The sequence below is a fragment of the Gadus macrocephalus genome, chromosome 13 (assembly GCF_031168955.1).
Source record: "Gadus macrocephalus chromosome 13, ASM3116895v1".
NCBI classification, from domain to species: Eukaryota; Metazoa; Chordata; class Actinopteri; order Gadiformes; family Gadidae; genus Gadus; species Gadus macrocephalus.
In genome coordinates this window covers 16,838,653-16,858,896 of record NC_082394.1, presented here as the reverse complement: position 1 = coordinate 16,858,896, position 20,244 = coordinate 16,838,653, and the positions used below count along the sequence as shown (strand labels likewise).

Sequence of the window (20,244 nt, the reverse complement as noted above, 5' to 3'; positions counted from 1 at the left end):
TACCATCCACATCTAAAAATAAACCAACTGATGAGCACACATTTACAACCGTGATAGTTCAAAGTTAATTAAAACAGTTTTTAATGCATTATCGTCATCATCTACATCCAAATGTCCTCCTCATTTCCAGAGTAGAGTATGCTGTATAACGTAGAACTAAATGCAAAGAAGCAAACCATGATACTGTTTAATTCGTATGCATCGCTCTTTTCCCAGCTGGGCTGCTGAACACGCAGTGAGCCACGACACTCCGCGTCGCATGTCCTACCAGTAGACACCATGTGAGATCCGCTGTCGGACAACAAAAGCCAATCAACGGCCTCCTCCACACTGCTGTTGTCTGGCAATCAGTCAGACCTTTGTATCAAATTCAAAAGGACTTCAAGCTACGGGCCCACTGAAGACACTCTCAGTATTTGCATCTTGTATCTACAATCTCTGTACAAATCGGAGTAACACCTTTGTAATGTATTTTCTTATCTGTTCTCATTTGGGCTAATATTGCTCTTGCAACCCTTCAAGGTTCCCCGACAAAGAAATCAGTCGCGGTCCATTAAGCTGCCCAATACGGTGAATGTGTACATTTCTCTCACCCAGACCGTTTTGTAATGAGAAACTTGTGAACCAGCTCCATTCCATTACCTCACCTGGATCACTCATGTCACACGTGAAGATTATGAGGCCGACTTCAGTGCTAGTCCAGTTACAGTGGTTGCTGTGTGCGTATGTCGGTACGTGTGTGTCCAGCGTCGCCGTGATTCATTCGCTACCATGGCACGTCTCCTGCCCGGCGCGCTGCGTGTGTCAGATCAAGCCGTGGTTCTCCGCCGAATCTGTTTATCACAAAGCTCCCACTGTGGACTGCAATGACCTGCTCCTGACAGAGCTCCCCTCGCCCCTACCCCACGACACCCACACCCTGCGTCTGCAGAGCAACCTCCTCTCTGGCCTGCCGAGCGACGAGCTCCCCGGCCTCCCGAACCTCACCGAGCTGGACCTGTCCCAGAACCGCTTCGGCGGCGTCCCGTCATGGAGTCCACGTCCCGGGCTGCACTCGCTGCTCTCCCTGCATATGGAGGAGAACCAGCTGGCTCTCCTTCCCCAGGCCTCCTTCTCCTCCTATCCGGTGCTACAGGAGCTCTTCCTGAGCCACAACCGCTTGCATTCACTGGCGGCCGGAGCGTTCGCTGGCTTGGAGTCTCTGCTGCGCCTGCATATGAACAACAACCGACTCACCACCGTCGACCCTGAGTGGTTCAAGCCCCTGCCCCGCCTTGAGGTGCTGATGCTGGGAGGGAACCCCGTTGAGGTGCTCCCGGAGCAGGCCTTCCAGGCGCTCAGGTCCCTCCGTAGTCTAATGCTCGGAGGCATGGGTCTGAGGGTCCTGAAGGAACGAGCTCTGGATGGTTTGGACAGCCTGGAGTGCCTCTCCTTCTATGACAACCTGCTGACCAAGGTTCCTACCCAAGCCCTGAGACGAGTCCCAGGCCTTAAGTTCCTGGACCTCAACAAGAACCGCATCAGGTTGGTGGAGACGGGGGGCTTTCGAGACATGATCCACCTGAAGGAGCTGGGTCTGAACAACATGGAGGACCTGGTGTCCATAGAGAGAGCCGCCCTGGAAAACCTCCCCGAGCTCACCAAGCTGGAGATCACCAACAACCCCCGCCTGTCCTTCATCCACCCCCACGCCTTCCTGCACCTGAGCCGTCTGGAGAGCCTCATGCTGAACTCCAACTCGCTCAGCGCCCTGCACCACCACACCCTCCTCTCCCTGCCCGGCCTGCAGGAGCTCAGCCTGCACTCCAACCCGCTGCGCTGCGACTGCCTGTTCCGCTGGGCGGCCGACGGAGCCCTCCACCGGCACGCCCACCACGACGCCCGTCCGCCCGAGGCCGCGGCTCACGCCCAGGCGGCCGGGGCGGGGAGCAGCGGCCCTCGGACGGTGCGCTTCATCCAACCGCAGGCCACGCTGTGCTCCGAGCCGCCGGAGCTCAGGGCCCGCAGGGTGAAGGAAGTGTCCAGCCGGGAGATGTCCGCCTCCTGCCTGCCCCTGATCCCGGCCGGCCCCCTGCCGGCGTACGTCGGCGTGAGAGAAGGAACCAGCCTGGCCTTGCACTGCCGAGCCCTGGCAGAGCCCCAGCCTAAGGTCTACTGGGTGACGCCCTCCGGGGTGAGGATAGGACCGGCGTCCGGCCTCGCTCATTCCCAAGGCCCGCCCGCCGCCGAAACACCCGGCCACAGCCTTTCCCCGGACACGCCTCGAGCCCACGCTGCACGCAACCACTCCACTCACTACAGGCTCCTCCCCGAGGGCACCCTGGAGATCACCGGCGTGACGCCCAAAGACGCCGGCCTGTTCACGTGCGTGGCGGAGAACGCGCTGGGCGCCGACACGCGCAGCGTCACAGTGGTGGTGCACTGCATCGTCAGGAGGAGACCCCGGCAGAAGCAGCTGCCCGCCAACCTGAGGCGACACCCACACGAGGCGGCGGGGGCCGGCTTGCAGGCGCGAGAGGTCGGACAGCACCACATGGTTCTGTCCTGGACGAACGGACACAACCGGCCCATGACGCGTCTATTCTGGCGCGCGATCAACCCCGACGCGGCGCCCGTGCCCACCTACACCACGCGCATCCTCGCCGGCACGCAGAGCTTCAACCTGACCCACCTGGTGCCAAAGACCCTGTACCGCGTGTGCCTCCACCTGGGGGCCGGCCCGGCCAGCGAGCACGAGCGGCGGACAGAGAGAGGGAGCGGCCGACCCCAGTGTGTCACCGTCAAGACCGAGGAGGCTCCACCGAGCCAACAAATGCTCCCGCTGGGGCCCGAGCTCAGCTCCACAGTGCTGGTGCTGTTGTTCCTGGTTGTGATTCTGCTGATAGTGGCCAGCCAGGGCCTGGATCGGAGGTCCGCGGAGCGGCGGGAGCAGTGCCACGTCGACCTCCTGCAGGAGGTCAAGGACCACGGTCCGCCGGATCAAACTCCAGGGGATGTGAGTCACCCGGGAGCGCGGGAAGAGAAGGCGCCATTCCGCCACGACTGCTAAGGTTATAGTCATGAGCAGTATATGTGCACGGAGAGCCCGTACTAGCACCCGTCACACACTGTATATATGCACACATAAAAACAAAACCATCTCCAGCCAATTGGTTATAGTCATACATAGCCTCCATGGTGCAGGAAGATATTTGTATTTATTTTATATACACTATATGATATATATATATATATATATATATATATATATATATATATATATACATATACATACATTGACATTGTTTTGTGTTGTTGTATATAAATAAACCTTAACTATAGTACCAGCCAACAAGGGAGTCAAAAAAAAATGGACAATCAAAATGGAAAGTTTTCTTTCCAACGCCCACCACAAGATGGGAAGTGAACAGAGAAGAGAGAAAGGGTCAGAGGTTCATGTGACTCACTGGACCAAGATTGTGGAAGATATCTCCCTCTCAAACGATGACCAGACATTTACACTATTGTGGACAAATGGTGCAGAGCTTTGAGTACCCCCCTCCCCCAGCCTCCCCCACACAGCTTATGTCATCCAGAGTAAGCACCTTTGTTTGTTTATTTAGTATTCGGTGTCAAATTGATTGATGTGGTAACTGTTTCTGCTTAGCTTTCAATGGCTTTTGTCTGGGTTCTCGTTATTCAAGTGGATCAACTCTATTCGATCTCCTGCCTATAACATCATTATCTTAAAAAAATAAGTGGTCTATTCTAGATGACTGTGTTAAAATCTATTTTGAGCTATTTGCATATTAAAAATCTTTTTAATTTACGTCAAATTATTTTTGCCATTTTTTGTTGATTTTTAGAATAAATCGACACCCAAGCCAATACACACTCACACACATGTTTGTATATCTATAACAACGATACATAACAAGGTTTTCTGTTTTGTGTATGCTTGTGAAACTTGCAATCTGAAAAACTTCTTGTTGTTCTATGAACAAAAAATGCAATTCAAATATTAAGTTAGACTTTGTATTTATTCACACATACATGTTTCAATGAAGTAACACACTATATATACAGGTATCCAATTATGAAAAACATATTTAGATTGAATGTTGTTATTTTGTACTGTACAACACGTCATTTGTAACTAGCACTAGCAAGTAGCTATAAGTGGTTTAGCGGGTCAAGCAAGATGCTCAGACCTCCAAGTGTCCAGAGTTAGTACATCCAGCGCAACAACAAACGTTTGTTGGTGGTTACTGATGAATTATAGCTGTTGCTGTACACTATTCTGATAGCAGCTTCAACATTTGAGGAGCAAAATAAAATACAAAAGATAAAAATAAAATACAAAATACATCACCACCTGCCACATGAAATCATACACTTTTCAAAGAGAACTCACTAGCGCTGCCACAGGATCAGCAGTAAAAGGCATTATTTACTTCATTTTTTTGTTACCTGGAAAAGGTCAACCGGTCATATTAGTATTGAAACACGTGACATTCATGATTTTACTTTTTTCAACAAATAATAAATGCCAATACATATAAACTGTCCCCATGAGACGACATGTCTGCCGTTACTGAGGCCGTACCGAGGGTTGACTAAATAGACCAGTGTGACTACGTCATTATCAATTTTGTTTCACAGCCGGCAAAGTTACACAATAGTTTATAAAAATATATTTATATTCTGCATTTGAAATGACAATATCCACTCGCAATGAATACCCATAGAAGATAAAAGTGACACAAATACAACACGAAAAATATGCAATAAACATATTGAAATTATAAAAATCAAATGAAATATAGTTTTACGTTTTTACGCACACCATCAAGACTGCTTGAAATGCAAAAATGCGAGCTGTTTCATGTTTATGAAACACATTTCCGACATTTTACTTGCAGCACTTGTACTAAGGCAAAGCTGGGGAAATGGTCTTCGTTGATATGAACTTTAAAAAAAAGATGATAATTAAAGAGGCCTGAAGACTCAGGATTAAAAAAAAGACTATTTTAGCATTAGAAGCGTGAGAAGTTTTTTTTTTTTGTGAGGGCACACCAGATGGAGTAACAAAATGCAGTGAGAAAAAACGCATAACTATCACATAAAATGTTTTGAAATATATAGACATTATTACTGCTAAGGCTGTGTTTTTTGCGAGAAAAAACAGGTTTTATAGTGTTATGACTGATTTAGACAATATTTTCCTTATGGATAAGTACCGTATGGATTATTTTTTGCAGATTATTTAAAGCAGGCAATACTTTGTTTTATCTTTAAAGACAAAATCTTTAAATCTGAATTGGCACAAATTGATTCACGGACACACACACACACACACGTATACATAATAGGAATGTAGCTTTTTAAATTCTTGGTTTAAATTTGATTCCTTATCAAGGATTAATACTTCAAGGTTACTTGTGATTAATCTGGTGAGTATGCTTTTAGTTGTCCATTACTTGTTTTTTCAGAAATGTCTCTGACAAACATGGGCTTTTTATATAATCTAACGATAATGGAATGTCAGTCACTCGCTAACTGTTGCACAATATATTTTGTCGAATATGGAGGCCAAGGTGAATAACCCACAAATGACTACACCTACCACATCTCCTTGGCAGCATTTTTTAAGAATGTAAAAGCTAATTACTCAGATACAAATAGAATATAATCATGAAGCTAGAATGCAGTATCAAGGGCTAAACAAAATAGTCCTGTGATGTAGCTAAAAATAGACACAATTATTTTTGACTTCATATTTATCTACTCTCGAACTAGAGTATGCCCGTACCTACTATACTCATGCACACAAATAACACACTCGCACAGACAGACGGACGCACACACACACACACACACACACACACACACACTCCTGCACGCACACCTCAACTGTAGTTGTAGGTGAAGTTGTATGAACTGGGCTCCTTTGGCACAGGGGGCGGGGCTTCGGGAATGGTGATGTTCTCCAGGTCCAGGAGGCGGAGCTTCATCTCCATGTTGATGAGAGTGTCCAGGTCGCTGCGTGTCAGGTCACTGCTCATCTCTCTGCCCAGCAGTGCACACAGCCCGTCGGTCCAGATGCAGTACTGCACCCCACACACACACAGCGAGAGGAACGTCAGCGAGGGAATATCAAACTCAACATACAAAAATAACATGGCGATCACGTTGGCAGCCTACCTCATATTTGTTTGGCGCTACAAAGTTCAGCGTCTCGTCAGGATCGTAGAAAACAGAGAATGCTAGCTCCAGCACCTCCTGGAAGAAAATAAGAAGAAAAGGACTAAATGGAAATCGTGGATAATGGGTGCCCCTCCCTTAAGCAGTGGTCGCCACGGGAACAGCAAAGTCCAAACGACTCCTTGAGGCCAAGTAAATGTGATGGTGCCCTCTAGTGAACATGTGTTTAACAGAATTCATACACACACATAATCGGGGGGACCCACACCACTACAGAAACCAACACCAATGAAAACAAACAGCCGACGGCCTGACACCGTACCTTGTTCTGTTTCAGCGCACTTTTCTCTTTCATATGTGGGCAGTCCTTCCCCGTAACCACGGACTTTACGTCTGACACGTGAACTGCAGCAAAGAACAAGAAAACCAAACAAAGAATAAATTCTCAGCCGTGCCGGAACCACAAGGAGTCGTCGGACGGAGGCATTTGAAACCACGCCTGACTCACTCTTGTCGCTGAGCAGCTCAAAGGGAACCTCCCCCTGTGGGGACTCGTCCAGGTCCCCGTAGTGCAGCACCTTGTGGTTCAGGGAGAGGCGGCAGAACCAGAACTTCTCTGGAGCAGAGAGAGGGGGGAGAGAGAGGGACCTGAGTGACAATGGGGGTGGAAGGTTCCCCCCCCCCCCGGTTGCATTACCGCTCCACTGAATGAGTGTGTGGGGGGGGGGGGGGGGGGGGGGGGGCAGAGAACAGGAGCATCTGTGCCGCTTCGTACCTTGCCGCCGGCGGTTCCCCAGCTTGCGGAAACAACTTCCCTCGCACAGGCGGTTGAGGCGCTGCTGCTTAATGAGCTCCAGGATCTCGGGCTGGATCCTCTCCCGCAGCTCACTGCAAAAAGCATGAAAGGTGCCGCCGACACACGCGCGCGTGGGCGTTGATGGAGGACGTGCATAACACCGCGCGGCAAAGGCAGTACACAATATTCTGCGGCACAAATATTTTGGTTTTAAAGGCAGGATAAGGTACCAGCGCCCTCCTAGCCACTGCAGAGAGGGGGGTTGGTTCTGTGGGGGAGATCTTTAGCAATGACCAGGAGTACTAGGAGTGCTGGGCTGTTCGCTGCTGTGTTGTTAGCACGTTTTTTTTCATTGTGTTAGCACGTTGTGTTAGCACGTTGTGTTAGCACGTTGTGTTAGCACGTTGTGTTAGCACGTTTTTTTCATTGTTAAGTCATTAATCCTGAAACGATTTGTCATTATGGGGAGACATTGCCGTGTTTGACACTGCCGCAGCGTTTTCTCATGCCAGACGTGGCACAAGAAGGCATGGTGCCGTTGCGTATTTATTTTACAGTGACTCTGTTGAGTCCTCTCATAATGGCAGTATCAACAACAGAACCTCCCATGATGCACTCTGGTGTACAAGCCCTATATGTGGATTTAATCATCCTTCTTTTTATAGCCACTCATTTTTGTTTTAGTCACTCAATGAATAAATCAATAAATCTAGATAATTATTGATTTATTCATTAAGTGGCTAAATCAAAATGAGCGAGTGTACAAAGTAGGACTGTGGGCTCCAGTCTTCACGGTCTGGTACGAATGCAAACGAGTCAAAAGCCTGTTTCAGACATAGCCTCACATGATGGGTGGAGACTGGAAATCGTCCTGGCTCATTCTCTCCGTCTGGCGGAGACGCAGGATCTCAGAGTAGCTCAGACTGCGCAGCTTGCTCTTCAGCTGGTCCAGGGAGGCCGGCTTCATGGCCAGCGCCCTGGTGATCTGCTCCCGGACGACCTGCATCACCTGTAGAGGAAGGGTCGACATCAACCCTCCAGACTTACCCCCATAACCAATGCACAGTGCTGATTCAGGCGGCCTTTACATTCAAAAAACACACAATGTATGTTCCACGTATGGGCCTCTGACCTTGTTGAAGTCCTCGGCCGTCGCCCTCATCTCCTTCCATGTCTTGTTGAGCAGCTGGATGCAGACGCAGAAGAACTCCTCCCAGGCCCGGTCGTGGGTGAAGAACATGGGGTGGTAGTCGTTGCAGCCTTCATTCGCTGCGCAAACACCGTGGAGGTAAGGATTTATTAAGGCGCGCAAATAATAAAAACGATTGCTATTTCAGGGAGCCGCTTCTTCCGCCTCATTGTTATTGCTTCACGCTGGTGTTGGGGAGGAAATACATGATTGAGTTTGAGGATTAAGAACAACATTGTTTAGCCTCGGGCTGTTCCAAAGTACTCACGGAGCTCTCCGACCTGCAGGATCTCACACAGCATGCGGGTCAGCTCGATGGCGCAGCGGCCAAACGGACACTCGTGCTTGTCCTCGCGGCTGCTGTTCTCCAGGACGATCTGTGGGCGGGGGGGGAAGGAGAGGCAGCAGTGTTACCGGTCGGCCCGTGAGGGTGAGTGAGGAGCTTCTAGGGAGCGGGGAGCTGACCCTGATGTAGGTGTCCTGGTGCAGCTTGGCCAGGTACAGCATGTTGTCCAGGGCCAGCATGCCGGGGGGCGTCTGGGTGAAGTCCGTGGCGGGGTTCACGTGGTTCTGCGGCCGCAGAAGACGGGGAGAGGCGAGGCGAGGCAAGAGACAGGTTTATGTACAGCACCCTTCAAACTCAAAGCCCTTCATGGTGCTTTGCAATGGCAGGAATCACATTTTCTAAACATTTAAAGATCAACAATTAAAAGACCAATTAAAGGAGATGATTTGAAAGATGAAAATAAGATTTTTTTGTCCTTTGCTGTTTAGTTTAGTTCAGATAATTGGCAAGCAAAAAAAGCAACACTGAAAACCTTTGAGTTCAACTCAGAGCCTTTCTCGGGCAGCCTTATCAGGGATGCATGAACATAAGAGCCGGCGCGGGGCAGACTCACGGTGAAGCCCAGCATCTTGTAGTCCTTTGTGTACATGGCCTTCCTCTTCTCTGTGCCCCCCGTGTCGTTCTCTCCATCAAACGCAATCCTGCGCAGCTCGAAGATGATGTCCCTCTGAGCCTGGACCGCCACAAACCAACAGGAACAGTAGCGTTAGCACGACTTCAAAGTTATCTCTTGATGGCGTGTGCTGTGATATGGAGAACCCAACCCAAACTACAGATCAAGGGGTTACCGAACCGCGACACTAACACTTTTCAGCTAAGCATTCCCATTAGTAACAGTCACGTCAACCATAAAAATACTTTTGTGAAAGAAAAAGTGGAACAACACATCATATCAAAATAGAGATCAATTTATTTACCTGGTCATTTGGATCCATCTTGGTCATCATACGTTCTTCCAAAAGGTTAAAGGTCAGCACCTGAAGAACATAAAGTTGATGGGCCATCTCTGCTTTGATTGGCCGGTTTCCTCTGATGATATGCTGTAATAGAAATCGCATTACGATTCAGACAGGGGTTTATGTAACTAGAATGCACAAACGACAGCAGTACCAGTGTATAATTCTAAGCAAACCGTTTTTAAATTTGCACGTTTGAGACGTTAACTGCTTAATCCGTCTCATTATAATGAGACAGAAAAAAAACTGTTTTTCAACTGTACTTCAACTGATTTTTGAAGTACCTCATCAAAAGATTGACTGGGAATTGAAAGAATGAATATTTGGACAGGAATGAGCATTTGAATATGAAACTGTTGTGTTGCTTATGCAAACATAGGAACACTGCAATACTACCAAAGTGTCCTTTACTGACATCTAGAGGGAGCTCTGTGAAGAATTAGACCAGGGAAATCAGCTTCCCTAATCCAATACTTTCTAATGTTGGTACATCAACTCTACAAGAAAGGTGTCACTGCTCATGAAAGACGGCTTGGTGCAGTGAATCCGTCCCCTCAGAGACGCTTCCTATCAAAAGGCATCCCGGCCCCTTGATTCTACCCCTCGAAAAATCGGACGACTAATTTACCGTCGACCATTGCAGTTACACCAGCCATTAGTTGTGTGTTGTGTGCACTCTGGGGCCTGTGACTCACATTGAGGATGATGGAGCGCAGGTGTTTCTGAGCCAGAGTGCTCGCCATCTCCTGGGGAGAGAGGAGAAGGGAGTCAAACAACCTGACAGATGCGGCACAATTTTTTTTCTCTCCTTAGCATTTCTTCCCGCATTGAACATCAAACAAGAGCAAAGCAGCTGACTAAGGGAAGTGCGCATAGAGTTAAAACACCTCCGAAAAAACAACACACGCAATGCCATTTGCCCCCCGCCACTGATAAGTGAGCCGATTACTCTCACGCTGGACATACTTGGTCTGATCATAAATGTTTACCACTTTTCAAATCGTTTAACTGCCCTGGGTTGCTACAATGACTCCAACATCTCCCCTCTGGGACTTATATAGTAGGCTGCATGCTGTCTTATACCAGCGCATGATTACATAACTATCAAATTCAACCTTGTGTGTGTGTGTGTGTGTGTGTGTGTGTGTGTGTGTGTGTGTGTGTGTGTGTGTGTGTGTGTGTGTGTGTGTGTGTGTGTGTGTGTGTGTGTGTGTGTGTGTGTGTGCGTGCGTGCGTGCGTGCGTGCGTGCGTGCGTGCGTGTGTGTGTGTGTGGTCCGTCTTCAAGGGTCCGTCCAGGTGCTAAAGCGAGGCCTGGTTGTGTGAAGGACAGAGACCACGTAGCACATAGCGTTTGAATGGCTCAACAGGGGAACAGGAGAGAGGAGTCAATGGAGGGGGGGAGAGAACAGAGGGGGGGGGGGGGGTGGGGACTGTACTCACAGTGAGCTGCTGATCCAGTGGGTTAGTACACTCCGCCTATGGGGGTGTGGGGGTGTGAGGAGAGGGAAGGTGCAACAGTGATGGAAACAGTACTTACAAACTTGCGCATGGGCCGTGATATACTGTACATGCAGAACGCCGACAGATACAGCATGCATGCAGAGCGCGCGAGCGTTACCATGGTGAAATACATATCGTCTGGCCCCTGGGAACGTCCCCCATAACCCCCGTCACTGCTTTCGAGTTGGTCGTGCCCAAGCAATTTGTGAGCTCGGCTGGTTTGAAAGAGTTCAACCAACTGGATGTCGTATCAATTGCTATGGCTCAATGTAAATGTACAGTGTGGAGATGAACTCCCGCTACTCAAAAGGCAAAATTCGGTAAAAAAGGGTAATAGGTTTAAGGCTTGGCTCAGACCGGGGAACCAGTTGGATGCGATGGGTGAAAATGTAAAGCGGTAACTCTGTTCTCCTGCTGCCACGAGAAGCGAGTTACCTTGAGAACCACGGTACTCGACTGACACGTAACTGGACAAACCTGGCCTGGGGGACAGGGAGCCGGGCAATGATAAGACAGGACATGGAGAAGAAGAAGAAGAAGAAGAAGAAGAGGCAGCCAGGCATGAGGTGCCGCGGCAGTGTGTTAGTGCGCTGTGTGGAAGCATACACAGATGGTATGATATGTATTAATAACACCAAACACCCGACAAGACATACTGCCCCTCCGCAGAGTCAGTTGTACTTTCAGTTGTGCTGCAAACACAATTTCACGGGTCAAATTGAGGAGAACGGGAAATCTCAAGTGTTGTTCCACAGGCTGTGCTTTGCTGTCCCTTCCTAATACATGAGGGTGTCTGACGGAGCAGGTGTTGTGTCCTTGGTGGGACTGCATGTCCTTTTTGGCACCAGGTTTTCCTGGCCTGAAACACTCGACATGTCCTTCCCGTATGGAACCCAAAGGGGAACCGTGTATAGGATTCTAGTAAATAGAGAGTACAATATTTGCACATAAATGTTATATACTTGAGTGTAATCATTTCTTAGAATTGTGATGCTGTACTGAATTTTTTTACAGTTTTAAATAATATGGAGCACAAGTAAAAGTAGAAGGAAACTCACGAGGGTTGGGTTGGTTGATTTTTAAATGACGTCACCAGTCCAAGAAAATATAAAGAATGAGCGCTAGCAGACTCTATCCAAATTAGCATCCAATCGACTGGCCCTCAGTTCCACACCGATATGAATCCACGGGGAGGCAATACGTCTTTTATCCAAAGATCCTTACACAGTATACACAGCTAAGTGAGTCCACTAACCCACTCTGGATTATGAAACATTCATTGTTATTTCAAACTGTTAGTGTGAGTGAGCACGCAGCATTACGCAGAGTGTAACATGTTATCTCCCCCTCCCCCAGTTAGTCCTATGAGCGTTTCGGAGGAGCGCCACGGGCTGGAGGCTGACCTGTCGCCGGTCCTCGGGGGCCTTCAGGAACAGAGCGTTGATGAGGGCGATGGCGTAGGTCTGGATCTCCTGGTTGGACCTGTGGAGGAGGTCAACGACAGGCAACAAACCATTAGAAGCATTTTGCTCCACAGACATGTGAGGTCGAACCCGTACTACACTGAGGGTGTTGGTCTGGGTTCGCCGGGGGGTGGGGACAACAATATTGGTAGTTATTATTACTTTAGTCTTTTACCGCCAGGCTGAGGTTGTTGGGAATCCTATCCTATTGAACACACCATCTTCATCACATCGCTTGTGTGGGTCAAAAACTCTAGAGCTCTGAAAGGCTACCAGCTATCAAAAGAGACATTGATAAAACAAAAAAGAATTGGTGCGATAAAAGACATGCTGGTTTGTTATCGATATGACAGGTCCCCATAGCAACCACCGGCGGGTCACACACAGACAACCTCAGCTCTTCTAGTCAATGGGGGGGGGGGATAACAAAATAATTCAGAGCGCCACCGCCGGACCACTCCTCTCCTCTCCGCCCTCCACCCCCCCCACAGCAGCGGGTGGGGGGGCTCCTGTGCGTGTGTGTATGCTCACACTTGCAGGTGGCCGATGAGCTGTCCCACGGTGATCTCCTGGGCCACGCGGTGGTACAGGCTGTGGCTGTTGAGCACCATGCTCTCCAGGATGGCCAGCGAGCGCTGCAGGATGGACACGTCCACCATGGGCTGGTTCACGTAGCCCGCGATCTGGGGACGCCACGCACCCTTTTACCCGTCTGAAGTAGAGATGTTTCGATGCCGATACCGATACTGCAGCTAGCATTGTAACTAATAGCACTTTTTCTTATTGGAGGGTTCTCTTACGATGACAGCAATGTATAGTCGGCTCCCTTACTGTCAACTTTTTTCAGAACTAGATCATTTTCTTAGCTAATCTAGAATTATAATAATGCATTTGTCTTCTTGTAGTTAAGTGTGAGCATCCATGTTTTTCTGGCCTCATGGCTCGAACGCACGTAGGTTAGAGGAGATGACACGTTCCCCATTCCGACTTAGGTCTGGCTTAAAGGAAAGGGCAGTTTATATGTTGACTACTTTCAATGTTGTGTTGGTCATACTATAGAATGATTAATTGCTAGTTTAGTGAATAATACAGGACATAAGGAACTTTAAAAATAAAAATCGCGATATCGCAATATTGGTCAAAATAATCGCAATTCGATTATTTCTCCTAATCTTTCAGCCCTACTTGTTAATACACAGCCCTTCCCGCGCTGAATGGGTCTAGTCGTAAACTCCCTTCTGCCTCACGTTCTACCGTTACGCAAATACATTCGGCGTAGAACTCAGTTTGTTGTTTGCCTTACTTATTGCCCGTTTTACAGTTGCATCGTCAAAATCCTCTGTTTCATTGTATTTTTATGTGTGCTGACTTGGATCATCCTGTGTACCTCCTGGGAACCACACGCCTAACCCTAAAATAACATTTACATTTAAAGATGTGTTTTTGTCACTCTCTGACAAAGGAAGGGGTTGCCTTGTCTGGGCTAAACTATCAAATCTGAGATGCAATACAAGGACATTTTCTCTGGATTTGTAGGCGGTTGTGTTATGGCGCTTTGGTGGTCTGTTTGGATATAATTATTATTCCTGAGTGCAGCTCGCTGAGTGTGCTGCTAGCGTAGAGGTGTGTGACTACAGTAACAGATGTGTGACTGCTGGTGACTCATCGAGTAATAGCTACTTCACATGCTTATTCATTTTTATACATTTGCTCCCTTTCTCTGTAGAAAGGGGGACTGTGTATGAGGAAAGATAACTTAAAAATTCCATGAATAACACAGCACCACATTGCCCTACTGTACAATGTCCTCCTGTCCTAATCAAGCGTTCTACTAAGAGACATCACTCTTTTTGAAATTCAGGATAGACTGAGAATATGCTTACATGTTGTCCATACAATCACTAGATACACACACACACACAGACATAATTTCAATAGTGCATTAACTAGTGCTGCCATTCATTACAAGAGAATGCATTGCAGTAAATCTTAAATGTAAAATTAGAACAATGTACAGTTTGCCTGTTTGGTACCAGCTCATAGTTAAAAAGTAGTAGTAGTTAAGATTAGGAAATGAATTGCTCAGCAAGCTTATTTTTTAGATAAGAAAATATAAGATAAAAAAGTATAATGTGATAACAATGTACATTGAACTCTGTTCAGTTTAAGAGTTGTCAATGATTTAGGGCCTGTTGCAGAACGCCAGATACCTTAACTCAGATTCAAAGGAAATAATGATTTGCAATTGCATGTAGATAATAGACAGCTATTCGGAACCAGGTTAAATATCAAAAGGTGCATCACCACATTTATGGGTAGCAGTCTGTTAGTGGACCAATCAAACGCTCTAATCGCCCAGATAGATCTGTTAAGGGTCCGTGCATTTGAAAGAATGCAGACCATGCTGGGAGTGGGAAACGCTGTACAACTTTGCTCTCACCAACGATATCTACATTTAGATCTGTATGCACTGCTTGGATGTGCGCTGAATCTATTAATATATAACAGCAGAAGTGCTCTTGATTAAGATATGCCATATGGCAAATTAAATCAGCAGTAAAACACATTTTCATTCAGAGCTGTCTGGAATTTGGATTTATGCCTGCAGAGTCAATCCAAAGTTCTAGCGCATTCCACTAAAAGAACATTAGCTTAGCTTTTCACAAAGTAGAAAAAATAAATAAATAAAAAAGACCCATCCAAGTAACATAAGGCACAGCGAGTTGCTAGGCAACAGCAACCCACTCAGTTCCGGTAGCACAAAGGGTGGAAGGTCAAGTAAATGAAAAGAAAAGAAAATATTGTCAATTCATGCGTAGCACTTAAAGCCGGAGCTCCAAACTTTTCTTATGAAATGTAACTTTTTGCATAAAACCCAAGAAGACCTTGAAGAGTGAAACAGTGGAACATAAATAAGTTAGTCATACCTGTTTTATGAAGGAGAGGGAAAGAAGGTCCCAGGAAACTATGCCATGATCCATCAGCTCCAGAAAGGCTGTGAGTGTGAACGCCAGCATCTCGCCAAAGCTTCAGGACAAACAGTTTTGAACATTCACGTTTTATTCCCCATTTTTTCACACTTGTATTCAGTGCATACAGACTTTATTGGGTTGAGTCTGCTTTATGGTTACCAGACAAGAACAGGAAGTACGCCTGCTGGGGGGTGCCCTTAAAACTTTACACTACACTGCACTTTTCACCAACATCTTGGAAAACATGTAGATGGTAGGAATAACAGAAACACTCAAATATGCAGTGATACTAGAGACAAGAGAAATATGATAACCAATGACATCAAAAAATACAAAGCCCTCCATTAAATAAACCCAGCATTGAAGCTGATTCCCCGCCCAACACTGCACACGTCTGTGCATCCCTTCTATACACTTAGGTGTTGAAGACTCACTGAGTGCCACTCTCCACGAGCCGGGCCAGCGTGCCAATGCCCTCCATGGTGATGAACTCGGCGGCGAAGGTGGGGTCGGCGGAGAGCTTGGCCAGCTCCTTCAGGGCCTCCAGGCGCGCGTCGATGCCATGGGACTGGATCCTTTCAAGCAACTGACGAGCTGCACGGGCCTGGGCACGTACTTATATTAGTCACACCATCGGATTGTTGTTGTTCGTTTTTTACCCCAAAGTATTGCCTTGAAAGGAGATTAATTTGCTATGCTTTCCATGAGAGCATCGCACTTATAAAAGTAAAGATTTTTGGCAATTCCAGTGACTTGCATGATGTGTTTTTGACGTTTAACTTTTTTTAACTTGTCACATACAATATGAAGCATTGTTTGATGAACCAGAAGTATGAAAAAATGACCGACTTTTAAATAAATAGATAGATAAATAGGTGCCTTACAGGAGAAATGGCTAAGCGCAGGATGGTTCCATTCTTGATGTCACACCGACTCTAGAAGACAAAAACAGAAGAACGGGTAAGCGAGCGGTTTTAAAAAGTTAAACTCTGACCGCAGTCCGCTCGACAACGAGAAGTAAGAGGGGATCACCTGCTCTGTGATGTAGAGCTGGGGCCCGTCTGCATATCGGAGGGCAAACTGCTCTGCCCCAGACAGCGACCACCTAAAACCGCACAGGGAAGGAAAGGGAACATCAGAGCAGCCGTGGCAGATGCTTTGGCATTAGTCAACGCCATGAGCTAGATCTTTTTGAAAAATGCATGTTTCTCAGAACAGAATGTGGGTAGGCCGTGTTCACCCCACATACAATTTCCACACATTGACAAACAGTACACGCGTGGTAGAAAAAGATATTTGAAATCTAGCGGAGGCCTCCAGAAGGTCTATTCGTTACGGCAGATGGAGGATTTATGGATAGAGGACACAAGAAGTGGGCGTTGTGCGTGTACGGAAGGAAAGCTGCTCCGCAGGGAGGGAGAACTGCAGCAAACTTAAATGGAATGGAAATTGATTTTTTTGGCAGTGTGTTTATTGTCGGAATAAACATGAGGCAAGATACGATGTGAAAAAGAAACGCAGACATTTCTAGGAGGAAACGGGGGACAAACAGAGTCAGGGACGGTCTGGAGATGATAGTCTGCTTTAAGAACATTAAGGAGGTCATTGACCAAAGGAAAACACTTATTTAGACAGAAGAGGAAATCATTTTAGAAGTGTGAATACTGGATGTTTTTCAAAACGTGGATTTTACCAAAATATACAATTTAATTTGTACTAGTCTTCAACCATTATTTCAGCGTACATTATTTCCTAACACTTTGTTTTAAACTGATCATATATTCTTTTTTTATTGATGCAACATGAAGGCAATTGGACACTGCTGTTCAACCTTTTATTCCCGTCTTTGGTGACCAATCATACACTTTAATATGCACATTGAATGAATTTACCTCGATTATTACATATAAATAAATACATTAAGTAATAAATCAATATAGAAAGTGTTGTACTCACCCATCACATACCTCCCTCACAATTGAAGACAAAGGCTTTTTCTGTAAACAAGCAATTTATTATAAATGCATGGGAAATAAATTGGTATGCTTCGACAAAAAAGCCAGGAATATTATAATTGATCAGGATCATTTGAATCTACCCAGTTATACAACATTGTAATATGTTCCTGAATACAATCTGCAGTTATCTGTACTGTCAGAAATATAACCGCCGTGTCAAGATTAAGTCTTCCAGTTTCAACTGCAATATAGATCAAACGCTCTGACCGTCTATTATTCTCAGTGTTCGGTTTACAACAGAAGTTAAAACGAAATCTCAGTCTACATGCCTCCAAGTGCTTGTTTAACAGACTGTAGAGAGGATATTAGAGGTGTTTAAAAGCATGGCAGAGAACGAGTACAGACCTGGTCGATCTCAATAAGCTGCGCATTGGCACCAGGCCATTCAATTGCAACTTTCACAATGTCAGATGGGGGCGGCATCACTGCTGTTTTATTTGTTTACAGGACCCTGTGAAGTAAACAACCACTTATTAAGAAGCACCCATGTATTTTAACAACTCAAAGACTTGGTTGCCTGAGGTTAGCTCCATGACTGGTATACCACACGTATTTCATTCTCAGGATCACTGGATTGTATTAAAACATGGTGGCACAGGACAGCTGGCGCCACACTAAAATTGGCCTCTTGTACGTACACTTGCTATTCTATTTCTGTATTCCTTTTTCATACTTTTGTTTAATACAGAATGGAACAAAATAAAGCAATACATCACCTAATTGAAAGGTGATGAGTTGATTAATCAATCTCAGAGCGTTGCTGTAAAAAACATTGTGTCAGCTTCCCTGCAAGGACAACAATATTTGGGTTATATCGTAGGGATCGACCGATATATCGGTCGGCCGATATTATCGGCCGATATTCACGTTTTTTACGTGTATCGGTATTGGCCGATACGCGGCTGATTTTCGCCGATTTTTTTTTTTATTTTTTACTTGTTCTACCTCACCTGTTTTTAATATTTGTTAAATATTGTTCATCTACTTGTTCTTACTTGTTCTACCTCACCTGTTTTTACTATTTGTTAAATATTGTTCATCTACTTGTTCTTACTTGTTCTTACTTGTTCTACTTCACCTGTTTTTACTATTTGTTAAATATTGTTTTTTATATTGAAGTTCAATAAATGTTTCTTTAAAAAAAATAAAATAAAAAACGGCTCAAGAAAGTCCGTATCGGCGTATCGGCTAAGGCTGATGAAAAAATATCGGTATCGGTATCGGCCCTAAAAAAACGGTATCGGTCGATCCCTAATATCAAGAATACGTGTGCTTTTTAATGAGACTGTATGAATACCAGACCACTTTAAGGTAAGCCTTGGGTAACAGCTTTTGTTAGGCCTTTGTCAAGTAAGCTATTCAAGCGCAGAGGCCTCCTGCACACAGGCAATTGTTGGTGTTTTTTCAGTCTTCCAAATAGGGTTTGAAAACCTACCTACACCACTAGAGGGTAACATGCGATGATAAACTAGTCTGCATAAAGTGTTTAGCATTGGTCCAATTCACTTCCATCGTTAAGGATAGGTTTGTAATCTTCTGTCTCCAATTTCTAACCAATATTTCAAGCCAATTTGACAATCAAATAGTTCTCTGAGCAATCTGGCAAATGCAAAAATACTCTTGGATGGGTGGTGGGATAATAAATCAAATTTATTATTGATGTATTATTAATTGATGAAGAGCTTATTAAAGGTTACATTTAGAGATCAACATACACTGGGGTAGGCCTACGTTCTAGCACGGGGGAATTAGTCGCAATCGCAGTTTTGCCTGACATATGTTACATGCCTGGTTTCAAATGTGAATGAAATGGACATACTTGAAACTGCGATTAGCCACAATTAAAGATGAACGCTAGGCCATGACAGGATACAGCTTACGGTTCAGCAAAGCAATGCATTAAGACACATACAGGTCTAAAAGCTGTCAAACGTTGTATTTATAGCCCTGCTGATGTGTGGAGAGTTGGAAGAGGGGATTGGGATGTAACGTTATGTGCCTGATGACGGAATGTGCATCCACCAGTCGATGCTAACAAATAATATGCAACACCCGAAACTAACGCACACTAATTCATTCCGCCATTCATGCAGCCACTTAACACGTGTGATCGCCATATATTCGGCGCTCAGGCTATTCCTTCAATATCAGCGAATTAAACTTCCAGACATGTAATATTTGATCGTCTAACATCAGGTCATTGACTTGCTATCCGCTCCGGTCCACCATTGCAGCCTGTTATCTCAGCGAGTTGGTCTTATTTACAATTTACGTCCGATACACTGAGAGAAACACAATCAACAATGTATCGGCGTCGCTACATTCAAATGCCCTCTTACTAACTAACCGCTCATAACGCATTTGTATCGGCTCAGACGCTACTTACCCTCGAGCTCGGCCATAGATGCTGTTTTAGGATCCCCCCTCCAATGAAATAGTTTACGAAATGGGATACAACACCACGCCTTGTAGGCGGGCCACAAGGTAGATGGATCTGTCTGCAATGAGAAGGATTTTCCTCACATCGTCCTCAAATTACAAATATCGCATTGTTGCAACATTGTAATAACACCTACCGTAATGACATTCGAATAATTCGAATATTTTTTTGCACTTTCTTATGCTCACATGAAAATATATTCAAAACTAGGATTTTGCCTTATTTAATCGCAATGAATGGATTTCTAACAATATGCCATCTATAAACTCTATATAAACTATAAACTCAACAATATTTTCCCCACATCACCAAACCATTGATATTTCAATAGTGATGACAATATACACTGTTCCCCGTAGACCAATACACCAGACACATGA

At 45.8% G+C, this 20,244-nt stretch overlaps 2 protein-coding genes across 7 annotated transcripts in view; one reads left to right on the top strand and one right to left on the bottom strand.

Moving 5' to 3' along the window:
- The window catches only part of LOC132470397 (leucine-rich repeat neuronal protein 2-like), an 8,443-nt gene extending 3,460 nt beyond the window's left edge, over positions 1-4,983 (top strand). For both annotated transcript variants that reach the window (XM_060068992.1, XM_060068991.1), the window contains one exon: positions 217-4,983. In XM_060068992.1, the coding sequence (XP_059924975.1) occupies positions 575-3,049 (2,475 nt within the window). In that variant the 5' untranslated portion in view covers positions 217-574 and the 3' untranslated portion in view covers positions 3,050-4,983. The remainder of the gene's footprint in view (positions 1-216) is intronic.
- Positions 4,001-19,965, bottom strand: elmo2 (engulfment and cell motility 2). 5 transcript variants are annotated; one of them, XM_060068993.1, is made up of 23 exons: positions 19,811-19,962; positions 18,141-18,210; positions 17,770-17,875; positions 17,363-17,403; positions 16,439-16,511; positions 16,291-16,341; positions 15,841-16,010; positions 15,362-15,461; positions 12,966-13,117; positions 12,375-12,453; positions 10,912-10,947; positions 10,166-10,216; positions 9,432-9,554; positions 9,068-9,187; positions 8,634-8,738; positions 8,437-8,545; positions 8,112-8,248; positions 7,825-7,988; positions 6,959-7,071; positions 6,692-6,799; positions 6,506-6,588; positions 6,184-6,261; positions 4,001-6,089 (listed from the first exon to the last, which is right to left on the bottom strand). In XM_060068993.1, the coding sequence occupies exons 3-23, from the start codon at positions 17,845-17,847 to the stop codon at positions 5,889-5,891; spliced, it is 2,172 nt and encodes a 723-aa protein (XP_059924976.1). In that variant the 5' UTR covers positions 17,848-17,875; positions 18,141-18,210; positions 19,811-19,962; the 3' UTR covers positions 4,001-5,888. The 5 variants fall into 5 exon arrangements, with proteins under 5 accessions (XP_059924976.1, XP_059924978.1, XP_059924977.1 ...); XM_060068995.1 differs by having other exon boundaries at positions 12,972-13,117; XM_060068994.1 differs by lacking the exon at positions 18,141-18,210 and having other exon boundaries at positions 19,811-19,965.
- Between the last annotated feature and the right edge of the window lie 279 nt (positions 19,966-20,244).

Excerpts from the sequence above, each read along its gene's own strand:
- elmo2 (XM_060068994.1), bottom strand. The coding sequence starts at position 17,847 with ATGCCGCCCCCATCTGACATTGTGAAAGTTGCAATTGAATGGCCTGGT. Across the intron at positions 10,217-10,911 it reads CACTGGATCAGCAGCTCACT|GAGATGGCGAGCACTCTGGC; the intron begins GTGAGTACAGTC and ends CTCTCTCCCCAG. Across the intron at positions 9,188-9,431 it reads AGATGGATCCAAATGACCAG|GCTCAGAGGGACATCATCTT; the intron begins GTAAATAAATTG and ends GTGGCGGTCCAG.